General features: G+C 56.5%; 6 protein-coding genes across 6 annotated transcripts; 2 read left to right on the top strand and 4 right to left on the bottom strand.

The window, feature by feature from the left end:
* Positions 1–429: 429 nt before the first annotated feature.
* Positions 430–3,137, bottom strand: BROUX77_002195 (uncharacterized protein; the record flags this gene model as incomplete). The annotated part of the gene is made up of 3 exons (XM_073746708.1): positions 430–2,185; positions 2,246–2,910; positions 2,979–3,137. The coding sequence occupies 3 exons, from the start codon at positions 3,135–3,137 to the stop codon at positions 430–432; spliced, it is 2,580 nt and encodes an 859-aa protein (XP_073607277.1).
* A 1,618-nt stretch (positions 3,138–4,755) lies between these two features.
* BROUX77_002194 (uncharacterized protein) lies at positions 4,756–5,551 on the bottom strand (the record flags this gene model as incomplete). The annotated part of the gene is made up of 4 exons (XM_073746707.1): positions 4,756–5,085; positions 5,170–5,263; positions 5,391–5,409; positions 5,533–5,551. The coding sequence occupies 4 exons, from the start codon at positions 5,549–5,551 to the stop codon at positions 4,756–4,758; spliced, it is 462 nt and encodes a 153-aa protein (XP_073607276.1).
* A 608-nt stretch (positions 5,552–6,159) lies between these two features.
* On the top strand, positions 6,160–6,910 carry BROUX77_002193 (uncharacterized protein; the record flags this gene model as incomplete). Its single annotated transcript, XM_073746706.1, has 3 exons — positions 6,160–6,186; positions 6,247–6,379; positions 6,456–6,910. The coding sequence occupies 3 exons, from the start codon at positions 6,160–6,162 to the stop codon at positions 6,908–6,910; spliced, it is 615 nt and encodes a 204-aa protein (XP_073607275.1).
* A 175-nt stretch (positions 6,911–7,085) lies between these two features.
* Positions 7,086–7,895, bottom strand: BROUX77_002192 (uncharacterized protein; the record flags this gene model as incomplete). Its single annotated transcript, XM_073746705.1, has 1 exon — positions 7,086–7,895. One exon carries the CDS (start codon positions 7,893–7,895, stop codon positions 7,086–7,088), a length of 810 nt encoding a protein of 269 aa, XP_073607274.1.
* Positions 7,896–8,647: 752 nt separating this feature from the next.
* Positions 8,648–9,925, top strand: BROUX77_002191 (uncharacterized protein; the record flags this gene model as incomplete). The annotated part of the gene is made up of 1 exon (XM_073746704.1): positions 8,648–9,925. One exon carries the CDS (start codon positions 8,648–8,650, stop codon positions 9,923–9,925), a length of 1,278 nt encoding a protein of 425 aa, XP_073607273.1.
* A 208-nt stretch (positions 9,926–10,133) lies between these two features.
* Positions 10,134–12,515, bottom strand: BROUX77_002190 (uncharacterized protein; the record flags this gene model as incomplete). Its single annotated transcript, XM_073746703.1, has 3 exons — positions 10,134–12,227; positions 12,307–12,368; positions 12,446–12,515. The coding sequence occupies 3 exons, from the start codon at positions 12,513–12,515 to the stop codon at positions 10,134–10,136; spliced, it is 2,226 nt and encodes a 741-aa protein (XP_073607272.1).
* Positions 12,516–12,723: the final 208 nt, after the last annotated feature.

Genomic DNA, 12,723 nt, shown 5'->3' with positions numbered 1-12,723 from the left:
ATGACGTAGTTATAACCCAATCCATACCATTGATGGACAGAGAACAAACATGAACCCCAATATGGTACCCGATAATTTGGGATGCCATCCGTATTGGATGCGCTGAAAGGTCGGGTCAGGTCGCCCCCTCCTGACATCGGTTCAAGCCAGCCCTAGTCACAAGAAGGGGTTGACAAGATCAACAGTTTCGGCCTAATCATGCAGGTGGCATTGGCGGCTATCAACAAAAGGCGTAGCTATGTATGTATGTATAACTAAACTCCCCGTCTCATACACAGAGAAGAAAACAAATGTACCAGACATAAAGAGAGGAAAAAAAAAGAAGGTCGAGCTAAAGTAGCACGTGAAAACGGGCCTTTATCTGTTTCCCTTGTTCTCCGGCAACAATAACAAATCGGTGGTAGTAGTTATGGTGGTATTCTTTTTTCTTCATCTGTTATCCCCATCACCGTTGTTGCCTCCTCGACTAGACCGGCGGCCGCGTAGTCTGCGAAACCAGTCCCACCGGGACTCATGACCGCTGCTCCGCAACGGGCTCTGGTGCTGTCCCTGTTCCTGCGGGGTCTGCGGTTCAGCCGTGCGCTGCGATCCGGCACTGCGCGTGTGCCTGTCCGAGCTTTGGCCGTGGTCATGCAGCGACCAGCGACCGTCGCCGACTGTGAACCCGAGAAAGGTTGCCAGAGTAGCTGGGAGGGCCGAGGGAGCTTCGCGCCTGATGCTTGTTCGCTCGCGGTCGTTGCTGCTGTCTAGGCGGCGTTGGCGCTCGCGTTGGCGCTCGCGGTCGCGCTGGCGCGTCTCGGCGGCTTCCATGCTCAGAGTGGCCCATTGGATATCGTTTTGTGCTCTTTCAGTCGTAGTGTCCGCAGCGTCATTGGTAGTCGTAGTCTCAGAAGTATCATTCGCCTGGTCGCCTGTTGAAGATTGTCGTGGTCCAGGCACGACAAAGAGGTGAGCCCCGAAGCCACTCCCTGTTTCTGATGATCCGCCCAACAATTGGCCCATGAGGCTCACGGCATTTGGATGTCCTGTCGAAAGCGAGGAAGCCTGAGTGGAGAATGTATGCACACGGGCGGGTGGTTGTCCCTCAGTCTCGGAGTGCGTCTCGGGGCGTGTCTCGGATTCTCCAGAGTCACCAAACGCAGTTTCCCACGCACGAGTGGTTCTTTGTCCTCCGGGCTGCAAAATCCGATGAAGGCGGGCTGCGCGTTGAGCAGCTGATTCATTGGGGAGCTGTCCGTTGCTGTTGTTGTTGTCGCTGTTGTTGGTATTGTGGTTTGCTGCTAAGGCAGCAGACATTGCTTGCCTTTGAGCCTGAAATGATCTCATGAACGCATAAATAGATTCTTCAGCGCTGTGGGGGGTCTCTACAGGTGGCGGTGATTGGCGGCCGGAGCTGCGCTCGTCATTTCCAAGGCTGGTTCTCGGTTGGGTTGTTGTCGTCGGGCTTTCGTCAATAGAGTCTCTGTGGCTTTGGGATCTGGAAAATTCGATTCGGGTCCTGAGCAGCGGTAAATAGATTCGCGAAGTTATTCTGTTCGCAGAATCTTGCGCAGTTGTTGTTTCGTTGGCGTCTGTGTTGTCGGCATTTCGTGTATTGCTCGCAGAGCCTTCTTCGCGCGGGTTGGCCGATTCACCTGGCGACATGGGTTGAGACTGAAATGGGCGCGGCAGAGTAACTGGAGCTGCTTCGAGGGCGGTGCGGCACATGGGGCAAGTATTGTGTTCCTTGAGCCACGAGCACAGGCATTCCTCGTGGAACCAGTGCTTGCAGGGCATGAATATGATGTCGTTGCCCACCTGCATAGACTCCAAGCAAATGGTGCACTCCAGGCTCTTTTTATGTTTTTCCACAAAGGCAGCATCGACCTTTTGACGCTCAAGTTTTTCCAGGGCGGCTTCTGCAGTAGGGCGAATTCCTTGGGCTCGATTTTCAGCTTCCATGAGCTGTGTGATGATGCGGTCGAAGGCTTCCTGTGTTGAAACTGCATCGCCGGATACAGCTCGAGCTTCCGAACTGCCAAATAACATGTTTAGGAGTTCACGCATAGGAAACAAGGCTGGGAGCAGCGAGGCAAACCCCAGGTTCGCCGTCTCATCTGTGTTATCAAGAGTGGCCTGAACAGGGCGAAGCGGGGGGTTGCCGTGGAAAATATGAAAGGGATGTAATCGCTGATCATTTGTGTTCCTGTTGTCGGGATATCAAATTGTCAGTTTAACCTCGTTAGACGTGGTTTGGGCAACTTACGCTTCATCGTCGCTGAAAAAGCTGCGTGTCACTACTAGCGGACCGGCCAAATGGATATGAGTTTCAAAGGAGTGGGTGCGATTCCTGGACTCGCTTCCTCGGTGCGCCTCTGGCTGGCGATGGTGTTCGCGGTTGTTCTGGGTCCGTGATTGGTTCCGTGCGTCGGATTCGGGGCGTTGAGGACGGATACGAGAGAGAAACTCGCTGTCTTCCTCGTCGTCGTCGTCGTCATCATCATCGTCGTCATGGTCGTCATCGACAGAGGCGTTGAAGGCGGACGAGTGAGTGTGGGCGCGCGTTCCATGGCCTGTCGTAGAGCGAGTCATGGGCGAGTTTATCAAGCTGGTCAGGTCGTCAAAGATATGCGGCATAGGGGTCGTCGCACGGCGGGCGTCGTCGCCATGGCTAATTTCTGACTCTGTGGTCTCTGAGTACGCATCGTCATTTGTAGTCCTGGAAATCTGGCCGCCGAATATGGCTCGTAGACCCGGTAAGATTGACGGGGGCTGTATTCTTATCGAGGTATTCCGGCGTCGTGTGTCTTCGGTACTGGCATCTCCGTGTTCCGGGCGAGAGCTACGGGAGTCGGTGTAGCTGGTTCCGTTGAGCAGGCTAGATAACGGAACTAGGCCCTGCGGCAGTCTCGGGTCACTGTCTTCGGTGAGCTGCAATTGACGAGATTGTGTTAGAAAATAGCGTAGTGAGGCGGGTTCCCGGGAATCTATCGACTCACAACTTCAACGGCTCTGCTATTGCAGGTGGTGCAGACCGGGTCATCTGCCAGCTCGGGGGCCAGATAAAAGTCAATGTTGCAGGCATGGCAGTATCCAATTTCGCTCCCGGACCGGGGCGAGAGCCACGGACGGCGCCGCGTGGTTGGAAATGAAGCCATGACGTCAGGAAAATGTTCTTGCAAAGAGCGCGAAATCCAAGGAGCAAAATTTGGGAGTGGGCGCCTTTTCTACGGCGTGGCAGACAGGTCCAGGGCAGGCAGTGGTAGCGGTCAAGGTTGCGAGGTAAATATAAAGATTTCTAAGCAAAGACGAGCTAAAGGCGGCTCAAGGGGGTAACGAGATGAGTTGGTCGAGAACACAGACAGGCGGGCGGGCGGGTCGGGTCGAGAATAAAAAGGGCAGCGAGCAGTTGGAAGATTGGAAGCAAAGTCCCGTTGTTGTCAGCGAAACAGAAGAGCAAGATTGGGCAGAACAAGGGCGGGCAGAGGAGAGCAGGCTCTGGCGTTCTGTCTGTGTGCCCGACTGAGCGAGTGGCTGCGTGTCTGTTGCGGGCCGCGGAGGCGTGGAGGCAGCTTGTGGTTATTAGGGCGAATAAGCAGAGAAAGATATGATGGATGGTAGTTTCGAGAAGAAAGATGCCTGCACACAAAGATCAGGAGCCAATAGTCGAGGGCGGGCGCAAACAGAAAAAAAGAAGTAAAAAAAAGAGCACGGCACCGTGTTTGTTTGCAGGGAAACGCAGCCGGTTAGTCAGGGCGGGCCTGGCTTTTCCAGAGTCAATCAGTTGGTTGTTGCGGAGGTCGGAAGTCCAGCGAAAGGAGAATGGGAGAAGGAAGAAGAGGCGTGCTTTGATTTGATTGATTGAAGGAGAGAAGTACTTGCTGCTTGTACCTCCGTCCAGCGATGCATCCAATCCATGCATCCAATCCATGCATCCATCCAGCAGCTTATGCCAAACCAAACCAAACCAAACCAAACCAAACCAAACCACGTCAAAGGGGGAGGGGGTGGTGGTGGCCGGGCGCAAGTGGTTTGGCTTGCTTTGATATGTGCGGCAGGCTGCGGGGACGGCTGTGGGCGAGAAGAAAATACTGCGGTTCTGTGGCTGTGGAGTTGCCTACTGGCCGTATCAGTGTGCGACAAAAAGACATCCAGGCGAAAGCAAAGGTGCGGAAGAAAAAAAGAAATGTGAGGAAGCGTTTTGGCCCTCTCATCGCCGCAGGTCGTGGAAAACGGAAAATATGTGCCTGGACTGGCCCGGAGCCCAAGGCAGTTTTGAGACGGCGGGGACTATAATCAATACAAGATACAAGGCATTCTCGGCGTCCTAACAAAGGCCATCGTCTACATTCTGTTGAACAAAGCCAGCCTAGGTCCGCTGCAAAGAAGATGACTGCATGTCAGCCAGCCAACCCTAACGCGGATTACAAGGGTTATTTTGGACCAGGCCATCAGAGCTCATGTCATCGCCCTTATCGAGCTCGACACACAATATGCGGGCGCCCGGCCATACATCTTGGTCACAAACACCGGCCCGAAGCGAGCCGTGCCACCCAACAAAACACTGTGGATACTTGGATTAACTCTGCCTTGAACACGTTATCGTTTGTGGCCTGTCCAAAAGTCCGACTGTCCTGCCACATCGAGGCCCGGTCGCAGCCGGCAGATAGCCCGAAGCAGTTTTCCTGTCTTGGACAAACACGCACCGCATCCACACATCCTCTGCTTTATTCTCTGGCCCGGCGTAGCACATGCCACCACAGCCCACTCTTCTGTCTATCTTTTCCGAGCATTACGGAGAATGAATCCGCCAACAACGCCAGCTGCCAGTGCAATACCGCTGACGATGGCCATGCCCACGAGCCCTTCCTTGGCCACTCTCTCGTCAATCAGCGTGCGCAGATTGATGGCCTGGAGGTTCGACGGTTCGTTCTCAAGCAGGCGCTCGTTATACCGCCGCGCATCCTCGTAGTTGCCGAGCTTGAAGTTGCCCAGGGCGAGGTAGTATAGACATTCCCGACGACGCTCCTGGGACTGGCGGAAGATGTCGGCGAGGAGCCGCACGCCCAGCTGCTGGTCGGCGCGGCTATTTGACTTGACGAGGCCCTGGTGGTGGTAAAGATGTCACGTGTTAGCTCCATATAAACAAACACCGGCATTGGAGTTGCCGGGATGGCAGAAGATAGTTACCCAGGCGTAGTTGAACTTTGTCTGAATGCCAACAAGATCGCCCTCCTTCTCGTACTGGGCCCGGAGGACCTGCAGTTCGTCGGGCTTCAACGGCCTGCCGAAAGTGAGAGTGGTTAGTCAACTGGAGCTATCCGCGTGTGCGCCGACGCTCCGGTGCCGCCATGTGGCACATAGGAAGGCTATCTGCAGCGTCATCATGGGGAAAACAGGCGTAGACTAACGTTTCGACATCGAGCGCATCTGCAAGGGGAGCAATCCGAGTTAGCAATAGGGCCTTTTCGCACAGCAGCAGCCGAAGCCGAAGCAGAACAGCCTGGGGCTCTGCTTGTCGGGCGCAATTCCGAAGACAGGGCCGGGACTCACATGGCAGTTCAGCACCCATGATGGAGACGGTTTAGAGGCAAAGCTCCCCTATGTGAAAAAAAATACAGTAGAGCTCCGTGTAGAGAGAGCACAACCTCGGTCCGCGGCGAAAAGTCCCGCAGCTTGGTGTATTCTTTTAGAGGTCTTCGGCAAATAAAAATATGCCACCCAAAAGTTTCTAGCACAGCTAATCACGGACAGGAAAAAAAAAAAAAGAAGGAAAGACAAGCCGGGCCCTCTTGAGGCAAATGGCGATGGGCTTGCCTGAGCCTTGGCCCCAAAGAGGAGCCTCAGTGTAAGAAGAGAAGCCAAAGCCGCCAGAGTCCAGTGCCCCATGGCCCATGGCCCAATCAAAGCCACAGCGTTGGTTATCTTGAGCTTCCGTGCTGTGGCGTCGCGCCTATTGTTTCCGATAAAAATGCCCCACATCTACCCGCGGTCACTAGGGTGAATGTGGCGCTGGTCTTTGTCCTTTCTTTTGTTTTGAATCGGCCCAACTAGGCCAAAGTGGCGCATTGCTGGAAGCGAAGATTGTCGCAAGAAACAAGAAAGGCGATAGCAATACACCAACCAGACTCGCAACCAAGAAACATCCAGAACAACCGACTATCACTCCCCACCGCCAAAATGCTTCTCGCCGAAGAACCCGCAACTGTAAGCTAAAGCTACTGGTGGCCCATTACCGCAGCCGCTAACAACGAGGCTGCTTGCCAGCTGATTCGTCATACCATCAACAACTTCAACATCGAGCCTGACAAGCTCGCCATCGCCCGCATCAATGAATCGCTATCGACACTGAACCAGGCCCGCGAGCTGCGCCTGAAAGAATGCGAACAGGCCCTGAAGAGTACGTCCACATGCCGGGTCTGCTCGTCCCTGCCCCTCCCTCCCCGCCCCCTTTCGCCCGGTACTAACCGTCACAGAGCTCTCCCGTCAACTCAACACCATGCAGTCGCAGCATGAAGAGCTCAGCGCGTCGCACTCCTCCACCGCGCACGCATCAGCCATTGCGCGTCTCGACACGCAAAAGTTCCGCACCGCCAAAGCCGCCAGCGACGCCGAGATGGAGACGGAGCGTCTGGCCCAGCAGGCTGCCGACTTGGCGGCGCGGCTGCAAGAGCTCGAGCTGCAGGGCGTCGACGGTGGCGAGGTGGATGCCGATAGCCAGCGCCGCGCCCGTGACCCGATTGACGACGAGGTGCTCCTGCGGCTCAAGGTCTATCGCAGCCTGGGCATCGAGCTGGAGAGAGACAGCAAGGACGGCGAGTTCACCAAGGCGGTCATTAGAAACGATCGCAAGGGTGATGTGCACGTGGTCAACATGGATAAGAAGTTCTCGCGCTTTTTCTACGCCAACTATTTCTGGCAGACCATGTGAAGAACCACGCGGTAATGATGTCATGATGGGTCGGCGTTATGGTTGCTTGGATTATGAACTGGTGTTTGGGACTTGGTACCCTTGTTTTATTCTTGATATAACTGCAGCTTAATTAAGTGTTGGTAGTCCTGGTACCTACAGACTTCTTCCTATTCCTATTATACGAATCACAAAATCACCATTGCACTAGAGCCTCATGGCTTATGGCTCGCTTGATATCCACATAATCGTCCCGGCCAGGTTGGTAGCCCGGACTCAGTCTTCCACTCCATGGTGAAGTCCAAGCCGGGTTAAACCCAGCAGAATCCATGCCTCGGTCCCGACCCTCGGAGAAGCCCTTGAACGAGTCTCCCCTCGACCGCGGGCGGCTTTTGGGTTTGTCGCCTACGCCACCAGCGTCCCAATAGGAACCCGAATGGAACGCAGGCGATTCACCTAGCCCCATGGGACGTAGGTCGCGGTAGGAAAAGCAGCTGGCCGAGCTCAAAGTGCGGTTCAAGCTGTTCCGGCGCCGCTCCGGCGTGTGCAGCAGCGCAGCCTCGGAGATAGTAAGCCCGGCAATGTCATCGGGTGCGGCGCCCGACGCGGAAAATGAACTAGCGCGAGAGCCCCGTCGCGATCCGCGCCGCGAGTGCATGGGCGAGATGCCCGGCAGCGGCGTGGTCGCAAAGGCCGACGGGGCCGGGTCTGGTGTGTGCGACTGCGGTGGCGGCGGCTGGTGGAGGGGCGGCAAGAGCGACGGTACAAAGACGCGCAGGGCGCGCAGCAGGCTGAAAGGGAAGAACCACGAGAGGCTCCGGAGGCGGCGCATGCCAAAGTAGATGGGGATCCATTGCAGAGCAAGATCGAGGTAGACCAGCGACACGCGGAAAAAGAGCATGGCGAAGGCGAGGCCGGTCGTCAGGCAGGCGAAGATGGCCAGCGGCACGGTCACGATGCACAGGAAGAGCACGAGGCCGGTGCGCATGGGGCTGAACGGCAGCATGAGGGGCAGCAGGCGGGAATAGGGGGTCCGGCTGGGTGTGGGTTGTTTGGTGGGAGAATCTCGACCTCGGCCAGGCCAGGCCAGGATGGCACGTCAGCCGGGATATAAAAGGCAGCGCCGGGAAGGGAGAGAGGGGCTTCACACAGGGCGAGGGGAGCCTGCGCTGTTTTGCACGCTGCTGGGCGGGCGGGTATCGTATGAAAGTGACGTGCGGTGATGGTCTTGTTGCAGCCGATAAGGCGTGCGTGATGGGTGGCGAGACATGAGGCCACAACCCAGAGTCAGACAAATCAGGAGGCGCTATTTGAGGTTTCAGGCGGCTCAAGCTACACGCTACAAGCTACAAACTACAAACTCAAGCTCCACGCTACTTGTGCTGGCATCACGGCCACAGAGCCACTCAAGACGGCATCATCTTTTAGCCATGTCCAAAGCGTGCCGAGCTTGCGCCAGCCGGATCCTTTGCGATGCTCACGCCCCTCAAGCATGCCCTCAACCCGCTGTAGTTACAGTGGCTCGGGCCGCTGTAGCATTCTGCCCAAAAGTCTGTGAGCGCACCCTGTGTAGCCGGCCCAGCGAGCATGTGAAAGTGCAAAAGTCTGAGAGCTCTCTGATGACTAAGCGGCCCCGTCGGCCAATGCAAGCGTGCTCCTTGCGCATCCCCCTTCGTCCTGGCCGCTGACTCTGACTCTGACGCTTCCACTTGCATCCGCCTGCAGTCATCCCACTTGTTCGTATTCGCGCTGGTCGAAATGTGCACCCACCATCCGCACGCCTCCCCGGCACCGGAGCCTGAGGCCCAGCCCAACCCAGGCCCCGCCGCTGATCCTCCCCGCCCCGCCGCCTCTTCCCTGCCCGCCGCCACCGGCCCGCTCTACGACGCACACTGCCACCCCACCGACAACATGCACCACGCCAGCTGCATCGCGTCGATGCGAATCTCCCGGCTGATTGCCATGTCAACCCGCATCCAGGACCAGCCGCTGGTCGCCGCGCTCGCCCAGTCGTCGCCCAAAGTCGTCCCCGCCTTCGGCTGGCACCCGTGGTTCGCCCACCTGCTCTACGACGACTCACCCACCACCAACGTTGTCGGCGCGCCGCCACATCGCCCCGACCTCAAGACCGCCCACTACGCCGCCGTGCTCGACATGCACACGCCGCTCTCGCCCGCCGACGCCGCCTTCATCGCCCGCCTGCCCGCCCCGCACTCCCTTTCCACCTTCCTTGCCGACACGCGCGTGCGCCTGCTCGCGCACCCAACCGCACTGGTCGGCGAGATCGGCCTAGACCGCGCCTTCCGCCTCCCCGAGCACCCGGCGCCGTTTGCTGCTCCGCCACCCGCCCCCGCCCCCGCCGCTACGCCGGGCACCCGCGCCGGCCGCAGACTCAGTCCGTACCGCGTCAGTCTAGCGCACCAGCGCAGCGTGCTTGCGATGCAGGTGGCGCTGGCCGCCGAGCTCAATAGACCCATCAGTGTGCACGGCGTGCAGGCCCACGGCGTGCTCTACGAGGTCCTTGCAGACACGTGGCGCGGGCATGAGCGGGAAGTTGCAAACCGCAAGCGGAGGCGGCTTCTTGCGCGTGGCATGAGCGCGGAGGAAGCCGAGTCTAGTGCGGATGAGGGTGACGACGACGGTCCACGTGCCAAGGGCGCCGTGACACCCGCCGCTAAGCCTTTCCCTCCACGCATCTGCTTGCACTCCTTCTCGGGCCCCAAAGACGTGGCGCAGCAATACCTGCATCCCAAGATCCCGTGTGCCGTCTACTTTTCTTTTTCTTCTGCAGTCAATCTCCTGGGCGGGTCGTTGACAAAGGCCAAGTCGGGCTCTGCGAGGCAGAAGCTAGAGGCTGTGCTCAGTGTTGTTCCTGATGACCGCATTCTAGCGGAGAGTGACCTGGACACCCCAGGAGACAGAATGGATGCGGTCTTGGCTGATATTTATGCAACCATATGTGAAATCAAGGGCTGGGAACCCGAAGCAGGCGTAGCGCAGATTGCAAGAAACTTTGAAGCCTTTGTAACATCGTGACCATGTATTCCCTCTTCTTCAACTGGCCACGCGGTAAGCAACATGTAGTGTAAAAAGGAGTTGAGTTATTAACCAAGGAAAAATTGTACATTGCGTAGGTATATACAAAGGAAAGAGTATCCTAATAGATAAACGAAGGAAAAAAAATATACAAAGGAGATTATCGTGATAGCGCCCGGCCCCGGCGACTTTTGATGCTCGGAAACACTCAATCAACTCTCTCGCGATTCTCGAATCCAGCCACAGATACCACCGCAGTCGCATTCGTACTGTAGAGCCATTGGCCATCGAATCGGTCGGCAGCTTCCATACCAAGCTCTCCAGCCTCCTCGTCAGTTTCGTATCCTGGCAGTGCCTCGTCAATGTACTCGTACCGCGGCGGGATGGAATACAGCGAGCGTGTGCTCTCGGGGCTCATGGGGCGCGGAGCCCAGCTCGGCGCCGCCCGCGGCAATCTTTCTATGCGTGGAGTCGCGTCTGATTCAGGCGACGCCTGTGTCGGATCCACGTGTGAGTTCGCAACGCCAAATCCTGTGCGTGTGCGGAGGTGGCGCGAACCAACGATGCGCTGCCACAGGCCACGGTCAACGGCAACCATGTCACCGACCATGGATACTGCGGCTCGAAGCTGGGCAAATGATTGCTCCATGGTGGTTGATCCAGATGAAGCCGAAGCAGTCGACATGCCCGATACGCTATGCATCGATGTGCGGGAAGCCTGTGATGTTCTACTACTCAACGACGACTGGGATGAGGCGCGGGGCCGGCCATAGCTGACAATAGGGTCTTCGGACATAGGCAAAGAGGCGGTAGTACAGTAAGAAGGCGGGCGTGACAGGCCACGACCTGGGGAACCCGGGTGACTATGCATCGGAAGAATTTCAGGGTCCTGATAGGTCGCAGAACTTACCTGTTTCTCTTCATCGTCCTCCTCGCCATCGTATTCACAATAGGGGTCAGCGCCAAACAGACCACGCATGTAACTTCTAAACGCAGCCTTGCAACGCAGGCGACGCCCGCTGCACGCCTGGTAGCGCTCCCAAAAGCTAGAGCTATCAGTGTCGTAATAGTCTCGATGCTTCTCACTGCGAGGGTGCAGGCAATGAACAAGGCCCCTGAAAATAAAGCACACCAAGATAAAGCCGGCAAAAACAAGAATCACGTCGATGGTGTTTTGTGCAACTAGTAGCCAAAAGGCCTCATCATTGGCGGAATCGTCTGATGCCGAGGAGCCAGACAAAAAGGAAAAATGTGTCAGGTCGTTACCGGATGGAACCCCTGATTTGGGGCCGTCGCCGGAGTGGCCCGTGTTAATCAAGGAGTCGTCCCCACTGGGTGCGTGGCCCCCTACGGGTCGGGAACCTGAGGCAGCTACAGGCCCACAGAATGCCGGCGGCCAAGCAGGTCTTGACGGAGACGAAACGGAGTCGGTAGAATCAACATCTTTGTTTCCAGAGACCGAGTATGGGAATCGACAAGTGCCCTTTTTATCGGCATTATGCCTAGTCTTGGGCGAGTGTGAGATGTTATTGATGAGTTTGTTGGTTCTCCCAGAGATCTGTGTCACCAGTGTTTTCATGACACAATGCACACTCTGACACTGGTTGAGGGTGTTCGGTGGAATGTTGGTGTTGTCAGATACACCATCGGCGTTGCCATCAGCAGGCTTTTCAGTCTCACACAACACATCAGTTGTCAAGGAGCCAATGTATGCTTCATACTCGGCAATGAGGCGGTTGACCTCTGCACGTTGGCGTCGCACAATTTCCAGCTCGACCATGGCCTGCTGAAGATCAGGGTTACGGGGAGTAGTGAACTTGGTCAGGACCAGCTCATTTGAAGTATCGTCCTGACGAGGCACAGCAATCATCAGATCGCTTCCCAGAACTTGCACAACCTTGGACTGGCGAGTGGGGTCAATGAGCAGTTTAAACACGGCATTCTGAATAGGCGTGCTCTTGGTTGTCGTCGAGTTGCTCAAGGCCGTGCGTGACGTTGAAGTGTGCTGGACTTGGGCGTGGGTAAAGGTGACGGTTAGGATCTCAGACTCGGGCTCATTGTCGCTGGTCCTGTGACACTCAAAGTCCCAAGTTGCCGAGAGCGAAGAAACAGAGGTGTGCGATGTGCGTTTATCGGCGTCTGTCTCTTTTTCATCGCGTTTTTCCGGTATCAACGCATCGAGGGCCATGGGAATGTCGCCGGATCCCCAGCCATCGGTACCGCGTGCAAGCTGGAGGCCGTTGAGAGTAACACCGGCATGGCCGCACAAATGAGTAGACGGATCAACGGCAACTTGAAATGCCTAAAAGCAAGGCAATGGCCGCCGAGTTAGATAGAGACACACCAAAGAAACACCGGCCCAAGATACCAAGTCGACTCACCAGCTGGGTATCCGAGTTCGTACTGAGACGCATATGCAGCTGCGCGTCGGGAAGATGGCCGGCTGTAAATCACATCAACATCAGTAACCGGTCGTCCCGGGCCAGACGGAGGAAAGTATGGCGAATATATGTGCCGTACCGTAGCTATCAGTCGACGCGAGCACGAAGCTCCCAAAGGCCGTCCAGGCCGCGGCATAGGGGACAAGCATGATGCCGAAGCCGGTCCGGGCCGCTCGTCACACAACTCGAATTTTTTGCCGCGTCTGGCCGCCAAGAAAAATGAAAAAGCCGGTGGGCTGTATTTGTTGTGGTCCAGTTGCGCCTATGAGGACCAAGGCTTCTATGGAAACTCGCTCCAAGGATCACAAGTTAAAAAAAAAAAAGAATCGAGGTGCTTTAGGCCCCCCGAAACATAAA

The sequence above is a fragment of the Berkeleyomyces rouxiae genome, assembly GCF_048999995.1.
Source record: "Berkeleyomyces rouxiae strain 22BRR77 chromosome Unknown BrBRR77_ptg000002l, whole genome shotgun sequence".
In the NCBI taxonomy this organism is placed as follows: Eukaryota; Fungi; Ascomycota; class Sordariomycetes; order Microascales; family Ceratocystidaceae; genus Berkeleyomyces; species Berkeleyomyces rouxiae.
Note: the sequence above shows the minus strand (reverse complement) of the source record. Positions and strands in the feature narration are given on the sequence as shown.